At 40.8% G+C, this 24,428-nt stretch overlaps 1 protein-coding gene across 4 annotated transcripts in view; it reads right to left on the bottom strand.

Moving 5' to 3' along the window:
- Positions 1 to 771: 771 nt before the first annotated feature.
- IDE (insulin degrading enzyme) overlaps positions 772 to 24,428 on the bottom strand; it is a 116,490-nt gene continuing 92,833 nt past the window's right edge. For all 4 annotated transcript variants that reach the window (XM_075000397.1, XM_075000396.1, XM_075000395.1 and 1 more), the window contains exons 19-25: positions 23,243 to 23,354; positions 17,038 to 17,205; positions 13,199 to 13,471; positions 12,286 to 12,347; positions 4,903 to 4,975; positions 2,737 to 2,804; positions 772 to 1,148 (exon numbers count right to left, since the gene is read on the bottom strand). In XM_075000397.1, coding sequence (XP_074856498.1) covers positions 1,053 to 1,148; positions 2,737 to 2,804; positions 4,903 to 4,975; positions 12,286 to 12,347; positions 13,199 to 13,471; positions 17,038 to 17,205; positions 23,243 to 23,354 — 852 coding nt within the window. In that variant the 3' untranslated portion in view covers positions 772 to 1,052. The remainder of the gene's footprint in view (positions 1,149 to 2,736; positions 2,805 to 4,902; positions 4,976 to 12,285; positions 12,348 to 13,198; positions 13,472 to 17,037; positions 17,206 to 23,242; positions 23,355 to 24,428) is intronic.

The raw sequence follows: 24,428 nt of genomic DNA, 5'->3' as shown, positions 1-24,428 counted from the left end.
GAGTGTGAAGACTGAGCACCTAAGCCATGCAGCCCTTACGGGAAACTCAACTGCTGCATTCATGGGGCCAAACTTGTTGGTAGCTGTACTTACATCAAAAATTAAGACTCTGATCTAGCAAAGCACTTATGCACATGCTTACATATAGTTGAGTGTTTTGCTCGATTGAGGCCTAATATAACAAGAGACTGAGCAAAAACCTTTGCAGACCTCATCTACTTTATAAACAACTGGAAACAAACAGGATGTTAATTAAAACAATTTTTATTATTGAACCTGAAGTAAACAACTCAGAGCAACCCTGAGAAATTGACTGAGGTATTAACAAATCAAGAGACAGATACTCATAAAAATAAGATGAGCTACCTAAGTGTTTCCAGCATTTTACCAGTTTGAATATAAAATATCCCCAAATTTGTATATAAAGATTAAAACCATGCCAATATATTTAGTTACTCTTACTCTGCTAAATACAATCCCTTTGTTTGTTTATTTTTTTTTTGCAAAATGGCCTCTTTTCCACTGCTGTACTTAAATAGAAAACAAAATAGTTGCACTGAGGAACAATTAATAAAAAGTGTATCATTCAACACTTTGTCCTTCAAAAATGTCAAAGCCTCCTTTTTACGAAAAGTTTTGCTACTCTTCCCTTCCAAGGCTTAATACTTTTTTTTTTTCCTGAAATAAAGAAGATTATTAGAGCTATGTTAAGGGCCTTTTGCATTTTAAGAAGTATCAGTTTGTTCTGGAAGCTTCTTCATATTCAGTTATCAAAATGAAAATGTTAAGGGATATACTGTTTAAAAATATACAGCATCTACAAGTGCCTTTAATATTCTGGTTGGTTTTGGTTTTCAACAATTCTTTTGTAATATCAATGACACATGACTACAACTAATTTTCTAATTCTCTGTATCCTTATCACACCATTAATGCCGACTGAACCAAGAGCAAAGCAGAGACTCTCACAATGGACAGGATTATTTATCCTGAAAACCCTTGAAGTCACAAGAAAACCGATCCCTTTGCACTTCTTTCTCCTGGGGGATTCTTCACAGTTTTGAAGCCATGACATTGATATGTGGTTTCACCAGTGGAAAGAGTGGTAGACTGCGTTTGAACTCTGTCATATTTTGAATCACATCAGGCTGCAGAGAAGAGTATTTGGAAAAAAACCCAAAAACAATCACCTTTGCTCAGTATCAGATAAACCACAAGAAATTTCTCACTTTCAGATTTTATCACTTAATTGCTCTATCCACATACACACAAATCCTATTACGTGCTCTCTTTTCCCTGAAATATCATCAATTCTTCAAAAAGTATCAGCATTACTAGTCACAGGTTGAATCTCTCTAATCTGGCACTCTTGGGACCTTATTGATGCTGAATGAGAGGATTTATGGGACCACAGGAAGTCAGTATTGTCCAGCAGCATTACCAACACTTTGACGGCTTACTGGGCTCTTAGAAGACATTTAGGGGAAAATTAGGACTAAATAAGTAAACTCTTTCGTATCCAGCAACTCTGGGACCAGCATGTTGCTGGATGGTCAAATATGCTGGATAACAGAAAGCAGTGGCACGTCCTCAAGGAGAGGGTGGGGGACCTCACCAGCCTGAGGCCAGGAGCAGGCTGGAGTGCAGAGCCCTGGCAGGAGCCACAGCCCCTGGAGCCATGGCCAGGTGGCAGAGACCTCACCAGCCCCACAGCCAGCTACCCTGCCACCACCACCAGCCATGGGGAGCCAGCCAGGGCCAGGGGAACTCTGGCAGCCCTAGGGCCGGAGGAACTCCGCCAGGGAATGGCAATCCACTGGCAGCCCCCTGGGCCGGGGAGCTAGCCAGGGTGTGGAGCTCTGGGGCCGGGGAGCTGTCTGGGGCCATGGAGCGGAGCACTGTTAGGGCTGAGGAACCCTGGCAACCCCAGGGCTGAAAGCTGGCAGCTCGAGCCCGGGGGACCCAGATAAATTAATCCTGGGAGCCAGCAGTGGGTGGTAGCTGCACCAGCAGCTCCAGCCTCAGGGACCAGGCTGGGCCGGGGAACCCTGGCAGCCCTATTGTTCAGAGCTGGCAACTCCCGCCCTGGAGACCTGGGGGCAGCCCTGGCCAGGAGAACCCAGGGAAAGAGCCAGCAGGGGGTGCTGCAAGTTATCTGAGAGTTCCATCTGAACGAACACTGGACAACACAGAGTTTACTGTAACAGCTCAGAACACAGTCAGGACTGATGGGCCCATGGGAAACTTAGCCACCCCTACAATAAGTGGCCATCTGGCTAACTAAAAATCAGGCCAGATTACGGATGTTGACTGCAAGAGAGTGCCAGAGAAGAGCCGTTCAACCAGTACAAGCACAACATTTTGAAATAGCTTTAAAGCTTTGAATCTAATCAGAGTTTACAGATTACACGTTTAAGACATTATTCCACAGTTTAGGTGCTCAGTAACCTACTGCCATCTACGGCTTCCAATGGATTCTTAGGGAGAAAGGCAACTAGACAGCCCACCATAAAGCAGAAGTTTCTTTTCTGTTACAAAACACACAATAAAAATCTGCACACAGAAGTAGGCAACTTGTTTGAAAACAAGTAGAAGCCCAGAGACCGCTGTAAGCCCGAGCCTCAATTTGTAATAATAATGCTATAGTCAGGATTTCAAAAAGCCTGTACCACCAGGTCAATGCCCATTTCTATCTACTCTATTACAAATTACTTTTAGTTCCCAGTTTGTTTGTACCTGTGGCAAGGGAGGTGCTGGTGCCAGATTTACATCATTTTGGCTTGGAAATTCTCCAACAACAGGACCTATTAAACAAAATGAAAGACAGCAGCTTCAAAAATATCTTCTAAAAGAAACCACTTGTTGAAAGTTAAACAGATAGCTAGAAGTATAGTTTGTTAGTTTTAAAATACCCTCCAGTAGCATTTGCCGTTGTATTTCACTGCTGTCTTTAGAAATGCAACAAACTAATCCAAGTTTCAACTTCAGAACTGGTATTAGGGTTAGTGTGGCTTTGATAACTCATTCTACTTATACTTTGCAGAACCCACCATCTAATTTATATGGCTAAATAACCCCAATCAATAAACAGCTTAGAGGGTTTTAAATAGAAGACTTTGTGAACAGTCAATGCCACTTCTAATTGCTTTCTAGACCAGGGGTGGGGAACCCTGGCCAGGATCCAGACCCTGAAGCTCTGGGCTCTGCTCCACAGAATTCAGCCAGGGACAGGATGCGGGGGGTGCTGAATCCCAAGCCTCATGGGCTGGATCAAGCAAGCCACAGTCTGGACTGAGACTGCAGGCTCTGCTGGGTGCTAGGGGAGCAAGAAGCAGCTCCGGGCTCCATTGCTGCTCACTGCTGTTCCCCCAACCAGGAGAAGGGGAGAGGGAGCAGCAGCAGCAACCTCGGAAGTCTACCCAGAGGCTTCCTATCACTGCTCTGATTGTCCAGAATCTTGGCCAATCAGAGCATTAGAGCGTGGTGCCTAGAAGCAGGCGCAAGACAGTGCAGAGCCATGTACATTTGGGGCTTCTGCAACCACATTGCCTTGACCCCCCTGCCCCTCAACTGCTCCTGTGCCCCTCCCATCCAGACCCCCACTCCAACCCCATTCCTGCATCCTCCCTCCCAGGCCCTTCCTGAACTCTTCTTCCCAGACCCAAACACCCCAAACCCTTCACCCCCTCCCGCCCAGACTCCCCACCCACACACCGTGCTTCTGCTCCCTCTTTTACAGACCCCCACACTCCAAACCCTCCTTCCCCCCACACCTCCCTCTTGCCCAGATCCCCCCACCCACTCCTGCACCCCTCCAACCCAGATCACCCAACCCCAGCCCACTCCTGCACCCTCCCTCACAGCCCTGACCCCCATACTGTCAGGGACCATCTCAGTGAGGTGTTTTTGTTGTTTTACTTCTCACTTCTGTGGCCCTCAACTGATTTGTCTACAGGTCAGTGGCCCTGACCTGAAAAAGGTTCCCCACCCGTTGTAGAAGAATCAGAATTTAACTGACAGATACATACATCGACTGGATTTGTGTAAAGCAAAGATAATATCTTGCAGTAAGTTACACTAATCACACATCTGTGTTTCTCTTCTCGAGGCTACCTTACACATCCTGCACCTATCACTCCCTCAGAAAAAGATGGCAGACCACACTAATTTCATTTCTACATTTTAAAAACATAGTGACATTTTTCCTATTCATGCATTTTATTAACAGCTAAAAGAACTTAATGGAGATCAGTCAGTCAAGGAAGTTAGAGATGGGAAAGTTATCTCAGGCCTTTAGTTTCCCAAAACCTTATGCAAAATTGGCCAGTGATTTTGCACAAAATGCCATGGAAATTTTTTCACCGATCATGGAGACACAGTGAAAACATTTTTCATATTTTACATTTTCATCCTGGAGTGGAACAGGATAGGTAATAATAAATGACAACTTACTACCAATTGGAGGTATACATTTTTCTCCCTCAAAAATGCAATAACAGACTGACATTTTGCTGATGACTGGAACTGTCTAGTACATTTCTAGATGGACACAGTAAAAAACAAGGGGTTTGCAGGCTTTTTAATGCCCTGTTATTAAGAAGTTGCACGTTTCAAAACATGTCACTGTGACACAAGGAGACATGTCAGAATGGGTGAAGAAAGAGCAGGTTCATCATCTTTATTGTGGTGGAAAACTCACAACAATCAGGACTTCCTTCAAAATTATAAATATCCCTGTGGAAAATAACTGGATGAAAAATACCTTCCACCAAGAAGCCATAAATCTTCATTTCTAGATTAATGAATTTGGTTTCATAGTACACTGAACTTGTACTTGCACAACAAACTGCTGTATTTGACTTGAACAGGATTATATTAAAAACTATGCAATACAATACTTACAGGAATCCATTTCCCTTGCAAGGACATGTACGGATACCTTGTGTCTCCTGGGAGCATCTACTGCCAACATCTCCTGCAGAAAGCAGCAAGGTCAGTTATTCCACAGCATAATCTAAGTGACATCTAGCTGCTATCCAGAGAGGGGGCCGTATGTTGTCTACATGCGATAGAGGATGACAGCCATTCAACGTGCAATTTAATTTAATGTGTATTTAATTTTACAGTCACATTTTGATTCTTTGAACTGCATGTTAGGCATGTCACTGGAAATTTAACCGAAGTTCCAACCCTTTCCAGCTCTTAATCACCTCAGAACTAAGCTGCCTGTGAGACTCATCTTGTGAAGTTCAGAAGAGGAAGTAAAGGCGAAATGCTAGCTCTGTGGAAATCAATGGGAATTTGGCCATTGACTTCTATGGGGTCAGGATTACACACTAGATCTTTGGCCCCACAGAGTTTCTACGGGGCTGTAATTGCAGCCTTGGGATGCACATCAACTCTGAGCACAAATGTCAAAGTCAGTTGTGGAAGCTTTCCTATGTAAACTATTTCTAGTGTCACCTCCTGCATCCCTGGACAACTGGATAATCATACAATCTACATTAGTACCAACATTAAAATGGATAGAAAGAAATTTACTCCAACTGGATGGAGTAGTATTCCAAGAATACTGGTATCCTGGAAAAACCACAAAGGTTATCACTTATTAGCCATCTGTTAAAGAAATTTCTTTTTCACTTTTTTTTTTTGTGGCCTTTGATTTTTAACAGGAATCTCCTTATTCTACAATGCAAAAGGATCAAACAAGTACATATATTCATTTCCACTGTATCACTTAGACAGTGACAGACTTTTAAACAAGATAAAATACTGCTTTAGTTAATAGTAAGTGAAATAAGAGATATTTTAGGCAGTGAAATGGATATACAAAAACTAAAGTCAAGCAAAACAATCTGACAGATGCCCCTGCATATCAACTGTACCTGCCCCTTTGTTCTTGCTGTTTCTCCTAATTTTTAATGCTCATACTGCTGCTTGCTTCTAGCATGATCTTCCCAGGCCAAATGCTATGGCTTCCCTTCTGTTTTGTCAGCAAGGAATGAGAGCGCTTCGGATGGATGGTAATATTTGCAAAAGCCTAACCTTGAAACACTGTTTAAACAGCCTTATGAGGAAAGTGTCTACATAAACAAGTTTGTGGCTACACTGCATAAACAATAATGTTATTTTGTCTCACTTATACAGACAAAGGAGTGTGTGTGTTTTACCAGATAAAATATGTCTCTAACAAAAGGCTAAATAAATAAATAAATAAATAAAACCTCATAATCTTACTCAAAAATGACTAAAATGGTTTTGCTTAAGACCTTTAAAAACAAAACAAAAATCCCCTCATCTCCTAATCTGAGAGCAAATCTGGAAAATTTCAGTTCAAATAGTGAAAAAGAAAATATGAGTGACTGAAAACTGGAAAATAAGTTTTACCCTCTAGTTGTACCAGTAAAATGAAGGTGGTTATACAACCTTAGCCACAGTGGTTCCTTCCTATTCTGCTACAATGCACATGATCCAAATCAGCTGTGTTTACCATTTATTTATCTCAGTAAAGAGCCTAGCCAGTTAACAGCAAAGTTTCTTTTGAATATGACTGATAGAGAAGGAACGTACCCCAACATCAGGGACTGTAACTGGTTGTGGAACAGAGGCCATTACTATGAGTTTAACTAATCAAATGGTTGACTGAGAAAGTAATTCACAGGCTACAGAAGATAATATAGAACAGACAAAAAGTGTATATTGACTAAAAAGAAATTTAAATTAGTGAGACAGACTAGATTGGTCATATGACAGATGATGGTGGGGGAAAATCCCAGAAAATTATATATCAGAACTGTGAATACATAGCTAATATAAAAATTAAAATATATAACAATGTATTAATATATACTATGAAAAAGTGTCCTGAAGATGCACTTCAAGGAATATCAATGGCTTCTTTCCCATGAAAAAAATGTATTAACTACACTAGATGGATTGGGAAGATGAAGAAAGTGTTTGACTTATTTGCATTCATACTCCTGAACTATGTAACCAGGTCACTTAATTATGACATACTTGCATCAACATTTAATGTACAAAAATATTAGTGACAAATCTTTTGAAACCTAGTGCATAATGTACAGTAAATACCTATAAACACAGACTAGAAAGCAATAAAACTTTATAATGCAATTTATTTATTATAAATTCTTATCTTCCAAAGGAAATACAAGTTTCTTGTAAACTTTTTCTGCAAATATATTCATCCATATTCCATACTGCAGAGGATAACTTGTATGTTTGTCTTTATATTGATCAGATGGCTTGTGATATATTTGCTTTGTAAATAAAGTTTTTCCATGTGTTTAATTTATGTATGCAGCGTAGTTGCAGCGGTGTTTGTGTAGACTAGAGAGATGGAGGTGGATGAGGTAATATCTTTTACTGGACAAACTTCTGTTGACAAGAGAGACCAGCTCTGAAGCCACACAGGCTGTGTCTACACTTACCTTCCTCTTTCGAAAGAGGCAAGCAAATGAGGGAAATCAAAACTGCAAATGAAGTGCAGATTTACATATTTGGCACCTGATTGAAATTTTCTTCTTTTGAAATAAGAAAAAGCAGTGTAGATGCAGCTCCTTCGAAAGTAAGCCTCATCTTCAAAAGAACTCTTCTTCCCATAAAATAAGGGAGTAAGGGTTATTTCAAAGATGGGGTTTACTTTTGAAAGAGCTGTGCCTACACAGCTTTCTCTTCTTTCGAAAGAAAAGGCAAATGAGGTGCCAGATATGTAAATCTGCACCTCACTTGCATTTTCGATTTCCCTCTTTTGCTTGCCTCTTTTGAAAGAGGAATGCAAGTGTAGACACAGCCACAGAGTTCTCTGTCAGTTCTGCAAAAGGAACACCTAGCTGCCACAGCAAAATGCAAGAAAAAACAGATTGTTCCACGTAACTAGTTAACACATTCTCGGAGACCATTCAACCACCACCTGTCCACGAGCCTCTCTCTAGAACACTCCCAGACAGGCCTCAACTTCCTGGACATCACAATTGGTTTCAACAATGAAACCCTACAGACAACCATATATGAGAGACCCATGGATAACCACACCTACCTTCACAGATCCTAAACACACAAAGGTTTTGTCTACCTTAGCACTTTTGTTAGCAAAACTTTTGTTGTGTAGGGTGTGAAAAACACACCTTGACCAACGTAAGTTTCACTGACTAAAGTGCCACTGCGAGTAATGCTACAGGACTAAGCACCCTCTACGTCATCCCTGTTAGGTATTTATCTAACCTGTTCTTAAATATCTCCAATGACAGAGATTCTACAGCTACCCTAGGCAATTTATTCCAGTACATAACCACACTTACAGTTAGAAAATTTTTCCTAATGTCCAATTTAAACCTCCCTTGCTGCAATTTCAGGCTACTGTTTCTTGTCCTAGGAGACACTCTACTGCCGATATAGCTACTGCCATGTCACTTGCTGGGGGTGGTTTAATTATGCTGGCAGAAGATCTCTTTCCCAGTAGCACAGAGTGAGTACACAGGAGACCTTGAAGAGGCGCAGCTGCAGGAGTACAACACTATCCATAGAACAGACACAGCTTAAGAAATCTGTTACCTACAGCGAGGCACTCATACCACAGAATAGTCATTTGAACTCGCTTAAACCTACCTTGACCAAACAAGGACACTCCACCAGAGAAATGGAACAGGCACCCAAATACCATGACAGAACCTGTTTCAATATAGAAATAAAAACCTTCTCTGACCACACAATTCTAGCTGTCACCTACTACTCCACAATGGAGCCCATATGAGGTTTCAAACAATTACAGTTCATACTCAATGTGGACCCTATCCTAAAAAAACCTTTCCCAAACCCCTCTTCTGGTCTTCAGATAACTGCCCCAATTTCTCCAAGTGTAGCATCCGAAGCTCCCCACAGACCAGAACACGCCAACTTAAAGCAGCATCAGACCCTGCTAGAACAACACATACGAAACATGAATACATCTCTCTACCACTTACAACAGCCAACACCTCCCACAAAATCCAGGAAGCTTACATATACTTATCACAACATGTAGTGTATATCAACCAGTGTATTAAATGCTCTAACAATAACTTAGTGGGAAGAACCAGATAACTACTACGCTCTTGAATGAACTCACAAAGGAAAAGGATAAAAGCCAAAACACACTGTGTTCACCTGTGGGTGAACCTTTTTTGCAGAGTGATCACTCTGTACCTGACCTATTAGTCCTCATCCTCAAAGGAAACCTGCACAAGAGACTTTCAAAAAATTATTCTGGGAGCTTAAATTCATTACTGTCCTATAAACTAAAAACCATGGACACTGTAGTTCTGGCTTATTACAACAATCTGTAAATTGCTAACCCCCTCATTTTGTCCTATGACTGTCCAGGTTATTGATGTGCCACTGACAACATATGCTAACTATTAAGCTTAGCACTCTGTTCCACTTTTCATTTTACTACGAGGCTGGGAGTTCCTTTCCCAGATCTGAAGCAAGGTTCTATGTGGTTTGGAAACTTGTTTCTTATCAGCACAAGTTGACACATTAAAAGATATTACCTCACCTGTCTTCATATTGCTAATTAACTGATGTAATGACTATATAGGCTAGGTAAGTCATTAAAGGAAAATAACTTGATAAATAATTTGTTATTTGAATCAGCCTATCAATAAAAGGCTAACAACATTAGTGAAATTATAATGGGAAACTGACAACACGCAAGCCTTACAGTTTATCTAGCTCTCCTAAGAGTCTGTAGCAAAATTAAGTAGTACAGAACGGGAAATCTTTGCAAGCATACGGAGAATCAACCAACACCACACTATTCAAGATGAAAACAAATTCAACTGATAAAATGTATTTGCTGCATGAACAGGTAACATTTAAGCTGCTGATGGCGATGAAAGAACATATACTTCAAACACACGTCATGGAATTCTCATATCATTTTAGATGCTCTGAATAAGTCTTCACTATTTTCTACTTTCATGAGTTCTCCATAATTACCCTTTACACATCTACTGAAAAAGCATACCTCTGCCTTGTTACAGGAAAGTAATTGATTTTTTCACCTGTGCTGAATGTGTTAGATTTTGAGTTTGTTTTTTGTGTGTGCCCCACAAGTCATTTAAGGTCCAAATCATATTCCAGGAGTCTCTGCACTGAATAAATTATTTTGGAATAAAATTATTTTATTGGGAACTACAATTATCCCTGATTGAATACGGTGTAGGTCTACATTCACTGAAAGCCATTGCTATCCGATAGCTACTCAGAAGTATTTATCTAATTAAATTGCCTGCTAGCGAAAAAGGGTCCATGTCACAAATGGCAACCTGGTCAGCAGTCTCACCAGAGCCAAAGAATTAAATGGGCATGGCACTAGCTTCTTATTTCCACAAAAGGGAACTGTAGCTAACAGAAGATTTTTCTACATAACCAGGGCCACTGGAGAACCAGAGGTATTTAGAATATTCTGCTGAAATTGGGATTCAATCCCCATGGAAAGGTTACTATTTTATACACAGTGTTTTTGGAACACAGGGTATATGGCCCATAGCGAGGGAAGATATGCTTGCACGGTGCTGACTGGGAAGTTGGCCATGCTAATTCCAGTTTCAGAGTAGCCATAGCTAATTCGCTAGCACACAGGTGAGTGATAATTTCTGATGGGGGGCCACTCCAAGAATTTGTAAAGTGGTCAAGGGCTGCACTCTTCCATAACAGTAATGGAGGAGGTGCAGGCTCCAGGATGGAGGTTGGGTGCAGAAGGAAGCTCAGGGTAGGAGAGTTGAATGTGGGAGGGGGCATGGATCTTGTAGGGAGTTTGGGTGAAGGAACGGATTGTGACTTGGGATAGGGTGCAGAGTCCAGCAGGTGGTATAAGGATTCTGAGAGGATCTGGACCTGGAGCAGGGTCCGGGATGGGGTTGTGATGTGGGGCATGGTATGGGTGCAGGAGAGAACTGACTCAGAGAAGAGATGTTGGAGGGAATGCAGAGTCTGGGAGGGGATTGTAACCCAGGGTGAGGTGCAGAAGGGATGCAGAAGGCTTGAGTTGTGACCTAGGGCAGGAGAGACTTGTGACCTGGGGCAGGGGATTGGGATGCAGACGCAGGAGTGCAGAGTGTTTGGGTTGTGACTGGGGCAGGGAAATGGCAAGAGGCAGAGGGCTGGGGCACAGAGGCTCAGGGGAGGGTGCCAAGTGCAGGCTCTGGCTGGAAAACGCTTACCTTAGGCGACCGCTGGCCAGCAGCCCAAGAGGACCCTCAGGCAGACTCCCAGCCTGTTGCGTCCCATGTATGGCCCAGGCAGCTCCCATTGGCTGGTTTCCAGACAATGACAGGTGCAAGATTGTGCTTGGGGCAGGGACAGTGGGTGAAACCCTTCTCACCAGGGCATGTGGCACACCTGGAGAATATGGCCCCTGCAGCCAGATGCTTTGAGCAGCATGCTGGGGCGTGGCAGGCCAGGAACCTGCCTGAAGCTCCCAATGCTTCATGTGATAGTGGCAGGCCAGATCTAGTGGTTTGGTGGGCTGGATTTGCCCCATGCTCTGTTGCTTAGAAATCTTCTATCTGTGCTGTGGGTCAGGGAAGTCTGATGACAATTCTTACAAGATTTCTGTATCCTTGGCAGAATAACAAAAAAATGGCAAAACTGCATTTTCCTGTGGAGAATAGTAACATTTATAGGATAGTGAAGATTTTCTACAGCATGAATTTCCAGTGTCTCCATTATAGTTTCAGGTAGAAAAAAAGCAGGAACAAATGAGCTCCCTAACTGTCATTAGTAGTAATGAAGATAAGAGAACCACAAATATATCAATAGATTTGTTGCTATTGATCATGTTTTTCAAAGTACTCCTTACACTGTCAGCTGATCTGTAAGTAATAAAACTACACAAATATTTTTGAAATGTGAAACATCATTGTATTTAAAATATATTGCAAAGACAAACAATGAAGTTCAACCTATCTGCAACACAAAAAGATGTTTATAATCTCTAAGATTGGATATCTATAATGTTATTATAGGTATCGTGCCAACTTGAGTTGCAGTACGTGAGAGAGTTCATGCAAATCACTGAGGGAGGGGAGCCATACTCCCATTGTGTCTGCAAATTCCCACTAAAATCATCAGGAGCTGAAATGTAATATTAAGCCATCTGTTTCAATCATGTTACCTTTGTAAGATAGGCATAAATGTACCAAACGCAATTCACACAAATAATATTTTCTTTTAGTGCCTATGTTTCTAACTGATAAAGTTCTGAATATACAACCAACTTACCTTATAGAACTGTATAATATCATCCTTGGTCAGGGTCTTTAGATATGCCACTTCAATGTTATCTAAACAACAAGTTTTAATTAAAATAAATCTGCAAATAACAGCTTGTTGTTATCATGGTATTTGTTCAAAGATCTTTTCTTTGATTTAGACAGTGCAATTGACAGCAGATGATATGCTTTTAATTCTTAACTTACAAGATACTATTTGAGTCGATGAAAAGCAGTGGAAGCTTGAAAAAATTACACAAAAATCACTCTGATTGATTGACTGTGCTCTAAAGGACCAGAAAACAGCATACACTTTAAAAAAAAAAAAAAAAAGTACTGCTAGAACAGAATAGTATTTAGTTTCCAAACAGGCATATCTATTTCTGAACTTCCTCTTCAAAAAAAAAAAAAAAAAAAGTGAAATAAATTCATAAAATGCTGATTATGTAGATGATTTTATTCACATTTGTTATAATTATGGATTTTTTATGCATGAAATAGCAAGAGGGCATGAGTTTTAAAATACATAAGAGGAAGGGAAATGTGGGTGGCCTTTAGCGTGCAGTGTGGTCTAAAACAACAAGGAAGGTCTTAAAAATGCAAATATTAAATATAGATACTTTTAAAAGAACGCAAGTCTATTCTATAACCACACTATAAAAATGTAATTATTACAAAAACACTGAGCCATCCATAAGAGACAGTGCTAAAGAAGGAGCGCTTTCAAATCAGGAGACTTGTGTGGCAGAAGGACCAAGTTTAATCATTAAAACATTCAAGGTGATGAATAAATGACTAGGATATCAGACAGATGGTATTAGTGCATGGTGAGTTCTGAAAAAAGAGAATGCAACAGTACATGTCAGCCTTTCAGCTCTCAATTTCACATTTTCATCTGACTAACAATTTTCTGTTTTTCTTACCTCTGTCAAAGTTATACTGCTGAGAAATTATTTCTCCCCAGTATTTAGCACACTCTGCAGACAGTTTCTTTGGTTTGTCTAGACGACGAATCGCTAAAGCTTGGATATGTTTCTGGAAGGCCTCCTCTGACATATCTTCAATGCACTTCTCCATAGTTTTTAGGAAAGCTTCCACCCTGCTTTCTAAATAGTGTGGTGGTTTTTCTGATTGAATGATAAATCGCAGTCCTTGTATGCCATTAGCCCGTCGTGGACCACTGAACACAATGTAACCTTGACACAGGAGAAAAATACTGCAGTTGATTAACTAAGTTTATAAACCTATGTTCAATTATTTGACCTATATCAACAGGTGACACTCCTTTTCCCATATTTAGCAAATTATTTAAAGTGTCACATTAAAAACGTATATGTGATTTTGTACCATAAATAAAACATTGCTGGGTTCAAAAAATAAGCTATATCTTGTATTTTCAAGGTTTTGCTTTGTTTCCCGGAAATGAATGTGGTTATACTAAAGAGGAGGGAAAAAGGAATGAGAACAAGTTGTTTGTCTTGATTAGTTTTTGCTGTCCAGATAATAAGCATTTTTAGGTTAAGCATTCAGAACAAATTACCTACATTATTTATATATAATTACTACCTCTCAGTTTTATAATATTTTATTATGCGCGCGCGTGCACGCGCACACACACACACACACACACTAGTGTGTAGTGGAACAGTCTTATTCTCAAGTAATTTTTTCAAATGCATCTTATTGCCTACATAGAAATCCATGGCACATCCACATCCTGAATACTGTACGTAGATAAGGTTTCCTCATCTCAAAAAAGGATATTGTGGCATTGGAAAAAGTTTAGAAGAGGGCAGCAAAAATTATTAGGGGTATGAAACAGCTGCTATATCAGACGAAACTAATAAGACTGGGACTTTTCATCTTGAAAAAATAGACAACTAAAGGGGGAATATGACACAGCTCTATGGACTCATGAATGGTGTGGAAAAAGCGAATAAAGAGTTATTTTCTCCTTTCAATAACACAAGAACTAGGGGTCACCAAATGAAACTAACAGGCAGCAGGTTTAAAACAAACAAAAGAAAGTACTTCTCACAATGCATAGTCAATGCCTGGAATTCCTTGCTAGACACTGTTGTGAAAGCCAAGACTATAACACAGCTCAAAAATGAACTATAAACATTCATGGAGGCTATATCCATCAATAGCTATTAGACAAGATGGGCAGGAAAGGTGTGCCTAGCCTTTGCTTGTCAGAAGCTGAGAATGGGCAACATAAGATGGATCACTTGACAATTACCTGTTCTGTTCATTCCCTCTGGGGCACCTAGCATTGGCCCCTGTCAGAAGACAGGATACTGGGCTGGATGTAACTTTGGTCTGACCCAGTATGGCTGTTCTTATGTTTGTGTTAAGCCTTCACAACTGAGGTTTGGTACGAGTGTGTGCAATAAGCAGAGAGCACCACACAAATGATTTTGGAATTCATTCTACTGACTATAAAGAGAATTTTACTAAGTGGGACTCATTCATGATCAGTTACATAGCTATGTCATGGTTAACACTCCACCACCAGTTGTTTCCTCTCTAAAAGTATACTATGCTATTAATTTATTATATACTGAAAAATATTCACTATGGTTTGAAACCTAAGATTCTCAAGATGGAAGGATGGTGATCCTTGTTGAAATTCATACAAAAAGGGAAATTCTTTGTAAAATCAACTCTTTAATACATTATGTTACACATAATGGACCCCCAACTGTAACATTATGCAGCTGTACAGAAGCTGTGCCTATATACAGGAAATATGATCCCTTAATTGTTCATGTGCATGTAGATGTAGATTTAAGTTAGAACCTTACTGGTCTTTTGCTACCTTTTTAATATCCAAATTAAGATACATTTTGCAAGTTATCTTTCCCAAGTTGATAACTTATGTGATAATGCTGGGTGGCAAGAGTAATTTACTCAAAAGCTGTCTCTACGCTACAGAGTTCTGTTGACAGATGTCTCTTGACAGAACCTCGGTCTACAGAACACATCCACACCTAATCCAGGCTTCCTTTGTCGACAGAGAGAGCCCAGACTGCCCAGCCCTCTATCGACAGAACAGCCAAATGGAAGCTCTGCAAACAGGGCAGCTCCATGAATCGGAAGTGCTCTGGGTCAATGGAGAGTCCCCTCTCCCCCAACCCCGGCCCAAGTGTCAATACTGTTTTTTGTTGACAGAATCGGTCAACAACAGGTGCTATGCATTGCACGGTGACGACAACTCTGCTGGCAAACTCCTGTGTTTTGTCACTAGATTCTTGGCCGAATGCAGTTGTAGTGTGGACGCTCCCTCGTTTTGTTGACAAATGGCCTCTTCTGTTGACAGAACTTTAGCTTAAGTCTTTATTCAGCTTAGCAGGGCATTTTGTGCTGGTATTCTCCATCTGCATGCAACACACATACATGTGAGTGCACATATACACCTCTGCTTACATTGCTGGTCACTTGTCCTTCAGGCATAGCATTAGTTTATGTAAGACTGGGATCCTTCATAATGAAAAAGTTCTATCAACATAAGAGCTTTTATTATTATTGTTACAGTACTATCCAAAATGTACTGTGTTCTGTACTATGGAGGATATGGATATAATTCATGCTCCAATTACAGAGGTCGGCAATAATTTGTGATGCAGGGGGGAGGAGGCACTCCAACAATTTGGTAGGTGGTAAAGGGCTGCACTCTTCCATGATATTAATAGAGGAGGTGTGGGGCCTTGGATGGAGACTGGGCACAGAAGGGCCTTGGGGAAAGGGATTGGTGTGCAGGAGGGGGTGTGAGCTACACACATGGCTCTGCATCTGGCTGTTCTGAGTGCTGAGTGTGGGTAGGGCAGGCAGAGCGCCAGCAGAGGCTCCTGTAGGCCAGATCTGATGGTTTGGACCGCATTTTGTCCATCCATGTCCAAAAAATTATTTGTAGGCATTAAGCTAAAAGCTGTTCTGCAGAAGGTATGATTTGTGGCCTGGCAGATCATCTTTAAAAAAAAAAAAAAAAGACCATTCTTTGTATAGTGTACCTTGTGGAAGAAAGGACAATGGCAGTTTTGAGAAAGGAAAAGTGTTTTTACTATTGTAAACACCAGGGCTAACAGAGAGGCAAGTTTAGCGAGTGCGGTTTAAGGAAGTCAACTAGAAGATGATGAGGCTTTTTTTTTTTTTTTTTCATTTTGTTACAATTTGATAATTTAAACTCTCTCTTGTGTGGTAGTCTCTCTGCCTAATCCAATATCAGTCACTCGATCAAGCATGTGTAAATAGTGGCTCTGTCTCGGACATAGGAATCTCAGAGTTATACATGTATTGGTGAAAAAAATTCATTTGAATTACCTCTGATAGATGTACAATCATCCTTTCAAACCATGAGTCATACCTAGGTTTTTTTAAGCATTATTGCTTAACACTTCCTATAAAAAATCATCAGTTCTAAATGTTACTCATTCTATGTCAGTATTTCTCAGTTTTCTTCTGGCAGTCATCTAGCTTTGGGAAGCTGTTCTAATAATCTCACCCTCTCGTGTCATTCACAGCTTTGGATGAGGTGATTTCTATACAGCCATTACAGACCATTGAGTGAGGCAATATTATAATATTTCAGTTTTGATCTTGAAAGCTGTGTTTGTTTAATCTCGTTTTACTTATGTGAACCATTATATTCTTTGGGGTCTCCATTCATTAAAATATTTATTCTTTACCCAATGTTCTTTAAATAGGATTCAGGGAGCAGGGAAGAAGCAGACCTATGAAGCATAATGCTGAGAAAACTCACCCAACTGTTCCTTGGTACGCAGAGTGTTGAAGCAAGGCTCTGATATAATTTGACAGAAGAGCTCCAAAAACATATTCTCAGAGGTACTCTGCATATCTGTTTGGTAATATATTTCTATGCCACAGTTATTGTGAACTTCATTCCTCTGTTGATAGACAAACCAACCTCCTAAAAAATAAAATTAAAGTAACTGAGTACTCTAACATGCATACATCTTCCCAAATAGAATTCAAGTACAGTAAAACCCATGTTATCCAGTACTTGAATAACTGGCACATTGTATTAACCAGCACTTGGGGCACCTGCCCTGGGACTGCCCCCAACACCTCGCCAGGGTCAGCTGAGTGGCACCAGTGGCCCCACTTGACTAACTGGAAAATTTGATTATCTGGTAACCCCTGTTCCCCATGGATGCCAGATAATCAAGCTTCTACTGTAGAAAAAGCAGACAGTCTAACTGCAGATAGATTCAAAGAAGATCTTCCATTAATAACAAAGCAACCTTTTTGTCAACCTGTGGGGAAAAGATTTTTATAACCTGTTCACAAGGTTAATAAATCCTATCTGGGAAGGACTGGGGAATCTAATGATATGTAAATGCCAAAAGCCAAAGGACATTGCAGAGACTACCACACCAGATACCTCCTCACTTCTAATGGTCTCAAATGCATCTGCTGATTTCCCACTCACTGATTAGATTTGGACACTAATGTACGTGTCTTTTTGCTACCTACAGATGTTCTCTATGGCTTAATGTTGAGGTACATTTGTGTGGGTGAAGGGTGAGCTTGCACTGTCTCTCCCATGCTTTATTTGTTCTGTAAGCAGAGGACTTCAACTTCTACAATAGTCAATCCAACAGCTTTATGAGCATCAAAAATCATTTCAAAAAGTTACACCGATAAATTCTTTGATACATGGCATTTCCTATAAGCTGATGAGCAGCTCAAGATTATGGCCTTTGGCTGTATACAAACTATCTATTCATAACACATTCCTTTGGATTATCCTGCATTTGTATAGTAATTATTGCTTAAGTCTTGACTACTTTGGCAGCGCAAAAACACTTCAGTGCTACAAATATATTCTGTAAAACCATCCTAGGATAAAAATAATCAGCTAACAGACACAGCAGTAAGTTATTTGGATAGAAACTGTGAACAATAAAATTTGCTCTGGTCATTCAACATGCACATTAATACCTCATACAGAATAAGGCAGGGCTCTCTGCATAGAGAGAGGGACGGCTCAGATTATATTTTACTTGCGCACTACTAAATATACAATTTGCGTTAACTAACATATACACGCATGTGAAAGCCAGGGGAATGTTGTACACAACTGCAAATATTATTACGTACCAAAATGTGCTGCACATATGCAAATTACACTTAAAAATCCCTTTTAACTCTGTCCAAGAACCAAATAGATTTTCACCAGATTATTACAAAGCACACCTCTGACCTGATTACTTTGTCCCTGAGAAATTTCCAAGTTCCATACCAAAGTCCCAAGACACTAGGGCATTACACCACATAAATATAAAATAAAACTGCACAGCAGTATCAGAACCAGAGAGCCCCACTGTACTGAGAGGAGGTTCCTGGTACCAGGCTCTCCCAGACTAACTTTCAGACCAGCTCCTTCCCTGCTACTGGAACTGTAGTGCTGGGATGTGATGCCAATAGGCAGAAGGGTTCAGTGGCTTGCTTACTAAAGGGGTTATAAGATGGCACAGTCCTGGAAAAATCTTAGACCAATGGTGAAGTCAGGACCAAAAGGCAGAGGAGGTCTGTGTTCTTACTAAGGGAGGCAGACAAGTTACCCCAAGAACCAGAGTTCTCTTGGCTGGTCTTGTGTGACCTTTTCTTCGGCAAAGTTGACAGGAAGCAGCTCCTCCACCTCTTTAGAGAGGTGCCTGCTCCCACAGGTGAAGCAGTCACAGTCTCAGAGCCTGAGGTGATTACTGGCCCGATGAAGGCCATGGTATCAGATTAGGCTTCCTGACCCTGCTCAAGGTTAAAGTCCTAGGACACCAGAGTCCTTTTACTGAACAATCTGCAGCTCAAACATTGTTCTTCAAAGTGGTGCTTGCTGAGAGAGAGCGAGGATGGCACATGAGTTTTTTTTTTTGTTAGGAATCGCTCCCCTACACAAAGAGCAGTGTTTGAACCCTGGGAAGGACATCAGTGGGGGTGAAAACCTATGAACTGCTAACTAACACTAAATATTAGCTATATACAATAAAAAAAACCTCTGCTAAATCTGATTAACTCCGCCATGAAGCACTGCGAGCTCCATGCCAGTCCCAAGCCTGGATGAAGGATGAGGGTTGGTCAGATGTGTGTCAATGTGCTGACTGTCAAACAACAATACGAATTAAATCTGATGCCAGTACAACTAAATGTTAAAAGATGACGGCTTGGACGTCACCCGGATAAACAAAGTCCGTGATACCAATCAAGCGATCGGGGTTGGGTCAATAAGTTGACTACTGAAAGAGAATTACAGCTAACACATATGCTATCCATTGGAACATGGAACGTCCGAACACTGCGGGCAACTGGCAAATTAGAGCTGCTTTGGAAGGAGATGGAGAGATACTGATGTGATATACTTGGACTGGCAGGGATATGTTGGACGGGATCAGGACAGATACGCAGTGGCGAAGTCATTTGGTTGGGAAACGAAACGAAGCATGAAGCAGGAGTTGGATTCCTTCTTAGGAAAACAGCTAGAAGAGCATTATTAGGATACAAACCAGTGAGAGCAAGAACAATGGTCGCACAATTTGAAGCAAAACCACTTAACATCTCAGTCATTCAGGTATATGCACCTACGTCGGACAGTATGGAGGAAGAGATTGAGCTATTCTATAAAGACTTGACAAAGACGGTGGAGGAGATGTTGAAGAAAGATGTGCTGATCATCGGAGGAGATTGGAATGAGAAGGTTGGAAGAGATAATGAAGGTTGGGAGAGAGTCATGGGAAAGTCTGGATATGGAGAAAGAAACGAATGAGGCGAGAAACTGCTAGAGTTTGCTACAGAGCATAAGACGGTGATCTGCAACACAAGATTCCAACAAAAGGACTGCAGGAAGTGGACATAGCGATTGAATGACAGGAAGTCCAAGAACATGATAGATAAAAAGATGGATAACATCAGTACAGCAGTGCCAAACCTTCCAAGGAGTGGATATAGACTCAGACCACAGTCTAGTGATCGCAACATCAAGATAAAACTCAAAAGAAAATGTAAGACACCGTTTAAGAAAGGATGTGTCCAGAAGAAGAAAAGATCAATAAGAAGTGGATTACCCAGAAGATGCTGAAGTTCGTTCAAGAGAAGAGAGTGTTGAAGATCAGAAGAGATGTTTCTAAGATGGCAGAACAGCAATAGAGGATAAAATGCAATGAGGTAAGGAAAGCAGCTAGAAAGGATAAGGAGAAATGGTTAGAAGAGCAATGCAAAGGTATCGAGAGGTATTATGGCGAATGTAAGACCAGGGAGGTGTATAAGACAATTAGGAATATTAATAGGAAATGGCAACCGAAGCAGATGGCGATCAAAGATGAGAACGAAGAAGTGCTCGTGAGCAGGGAGAAGATTATGCAGTAATAGATGAGATATCGCACCAATCTCTGCAAAGCACAGCTGGACCTGAGCGTCTCAGAGAGGCTGATTGAAGAATTGAAAGAGATATCTCCCCCGAGCATCAAGAGCGAGACTGATATTTCAAAGGAGGAAGTAGAAAAAGCAGTGAAACGACTAAAGAACAAGAGCACTAGAAATGATAAGATCATGGGAGAGATGATCAAATATGGCAGAGAAAGCATGATTCAGGAAATACACCGACTATGTAATATAGCATGGAAAGAAGAGAAGGCGCCTGAAGAATGGACAAGATCTGTGCTAGTGACAATATCCAAGAAAGGAAGTACATTGGAGTGCAAGAACTACAGAACAATTGCCCTAACGAGTCATCTAGGTAAGGTGCTGCTGATGATACTGACTGAGAGATTAAGATCGCAGATAGAAGAACACATAGCAGATGAGCAAGAGGGGTTCAGAAAAGATAGAAGTACCATACAGCAAATACTGGCACTAAGATGGATAGTGGAGAAAGCTCGAAGAAAGAACAAAAACGTATACACTTGCTTTGTCGATTTTCAAAAGGCATTTGACAGTACAGATCAGAAAGTGACTTGAGTGGTGTTGGAGTCATACGGAGTGGATAGCAGACTGACACAGTTGTTGAAGGATATCAGTGATAATGCACAGGCAGCAGTGAGAACATGTGGGGAATTGGGAAGTTGGTTTAAAACAAGAAGGAGGTACAAGACAAGGAGATCGAATATCGCCAAGTATCTTCATCACACATCTGGAGAGAGCGATGGACAAGATCAAGGAAGAGGTAGAAGGGATATTTGTGCACGGGAAAAGAATTAACAACTTGAGATTCGCAGATGATGTAGTTATTATCATTGAGGAAGATGAGAAGAAGCTAGCGAAAATGGGGCAGGTGTTAAAAGAAGGGAAGGGGTATGGACTGATTATGAACATCGATAAAACAAAAACTGTGGTATTTGGAGATAAGGAAATAGAAAGGAAGATCAGTGTCAATGGTATTGAACTAGGAAATGTAGAGAAGTTCAAATATCTGGGGAGCAACATAACATATGATCTAGACTGTAAGACGGAAATAGAGAATAGAATAGCAAAAGCAAGAGCGAGTTTGAAGGCAATGGATAAGCTCTGGAAAAGCAAAGCAATTAGCTTCAGAACAAAGCTGGGCGTCTTGAAAATGTGTGTATTCAGCAGCATGTTGTATGGATATGAGACATGGGTGATAACGAAAGATTCAAAAAGAAGAATATTGGCATTTGAAAGCAGTTGCAGTTTAGAAGGATTTACCTTTTCCCATAATACAAGGACTAGGGGACACCAAATGAAATTGATGGGTAGTAGGTTCAAAACTAATAAAAGGAAATTTTTCTTCACACAGCGCACAGTCAACCTGTGGAACTCCTTGCCCGAGGAGGCTGTGAAGGCCAGGACTCTATTAGGGTTTAAAAAAGAGCTTGATAAATTTTTGCAGGTTAGGTCCATAAATGGCTATTAGCCAGGGATAAAATATGGTGCCCTAGCCTTCAGAACAAGGGCAGGAGATGGATGGCAGGAGATAAATCACTTGATCATTGTCTTCTGTTCTCCTTCTCTGGGGCACCTGGCATTGGCCACCGTCGGCAGATGGGATGCTGGGCTGGATGGACCTTTGGTCTGACCCAGTATGGCCATTCTTATGTTCTTATGATAATAGGATGGGTGCAGAAGGTCACCAATGAGGAAGATACAGCCGAAAGAGAACCTGCTGCAGAAGGTTATAAAACGGAAGCTACAACTATTTGGAAATATTTGCAGAATGAATGACGAACGAAAAATCAAGACTCTAGTAGTCAGCATAATGGATGGTTCGAATAGGAGAGGCAGACCCCACAGAGAATGGATAGATGATATAGTAGATTGGCTTAGTTTCTGTAAACTAGCTCCACACCACTCTGCACTGGATAGGGAAAGATGGAAGGAAATAGTGAGAGAGGCATCAGACATCAACGGGCGCTGAGCCCACGGTTATTGATGATGATGAAATGTGATTGCAAGGTTATACCTCACAAAGCTCAGATTCCAGCTACAGACAGTAGAAAGGACCTGAAGGGTGTGAGGATAGACAGAAGTGGGGCATGGCATGAATGCTCCCTCTCCAGGAGTACTGCAATACCAACTCTCTGGCTCCCACACACCAAACATGCATGCATCTAAGTGAACCATATGTCTGATCTACTCAAAGAACAGTCTTCACTGTTTATTTGCTTCAAACTGCTATGCAAGCCACATATCTGTATTCATTCTTCACATTAACAAGCTAATATACAGAACAGCTAAATACTATTTTCTCTTTCCACAAAAAAACATTCACTGAGTATAACAGAAAGATTAATGTCACAGGCCTACTATACTACTTGTCATACAATAAATATTTCCCATTTAGTTCTGCAAGATTTATAGTGCAAAATCATTTGAGGCTGAGTTGATTCCTAAACAAAGAAGCAATACAGGAACACTCACTTCAAAGGTCATGAAAAGCCATCAGGATACAGCTTTATGTAACATGCTTTCTATCATATAAAAATCATTTAACTTACTGTCAGGCAGCTGTACTTCTCTGTATCTTACTAGCTGACTGGGAAGGAGAGGTTTTGTATGAGCATGCTCGATGAGAGTATCTTCAACCATTTGCATAATTCCTAATGCAGCCTGGAAGAAAAGACATAAATTATGGGGAGGGAGTTATTTATTCTTTGACAATCCTAAGTCTGGTACAACGCAGGCAGACAGCAATCAATTGATGGTGAGATGCAAAATCAGGAATGGAAGGATGGAATGGTTAATTTAAAACAGATACAGTGTAAGAAAGTGAAAAATAATGCAGAAATAAGTGAGATTATTTTCCCTAATTGGTTTATTTTTATAGTAATCAAGTGCTACTGGGAAGCATCTTAGCTATGATTCATCTTCACACATTCAGCTAATCATTTTGGACCTATTCTTAATATACTCTCACTTTCTTGCCCTTGAAATATCTAACTGTGTAAACCCAGAAACATCATACATACTATCCACATTTTATATAAAAGGAATAATTCATGTGGATGGTGTAATCAGAAGTGTGATTTTCTGGGACAACAAATACTTGGCTGAGGGGAGGATGTAAGGAATGTGCCAGCAGGAGCGTAACACTGCTGAAGGATTTGGGGAATGTGTCCTTTAAGCTCACTTGCATGAAAATGCAAAGTGTGTGCATATGTAACACCTCGTAAACAAAGCCTGATGGGAGCAGGTGAAGCAATGAGTTTTTTGTCTATTGTAAACAACATGTGGTTGTAAAGTCACAATTTACGCTATTACCCAATATAAGAATTGTGGAGTGTCACCAATGCTTGAAGTTGTGGGGGTACAGGGCAGTCATCACTGCTGAGTAAGGTATGGATTGCACAGGGCTCCCTCCATCTAAGCAATGTGAGGGGAAGGGGGGAGGGATAGTGGTTGAACCAGCTGGCTGAAAACCTTTTGGCTATACAGCTATAAGACTGGTTCCAATAGTCCTCCCTGGCACTGTTTAAAGGTAGATCTAACGATAAGTCTATAGTTATTCTGTGAGAACCCACCTTGGTGGATACTGAGATGCTGAGGCTAGGGCCAGAGCTGAATGTCACTATGAGCTGAAATCACTGGTAGCTGAAGCCACAGAGAGCTGGAATCACAGGGTTTTGCCTATAGCAAAACCCATAGGACAGCAGACATGCAGCTGGTGAGAGAAGTGGCTAGCAG

Source organism: Carettochelys insculpta, chromosome 7 (assembly GCF_033958435.1).
Source record: "Carettochelys insculpta isolate YL-2023 chromosome 7, ASM3395843v1, whole genome shotgun sequence".
Taxonomy (NCBI): Eukaryota; Metazoa; Chordata; order Testudines; family Carettochelyidae; genus Carettochelys; species Carettochelys insculpta.
This window is presented reverse-complemented; position numbering and strand designations above follow the sequence as displayed.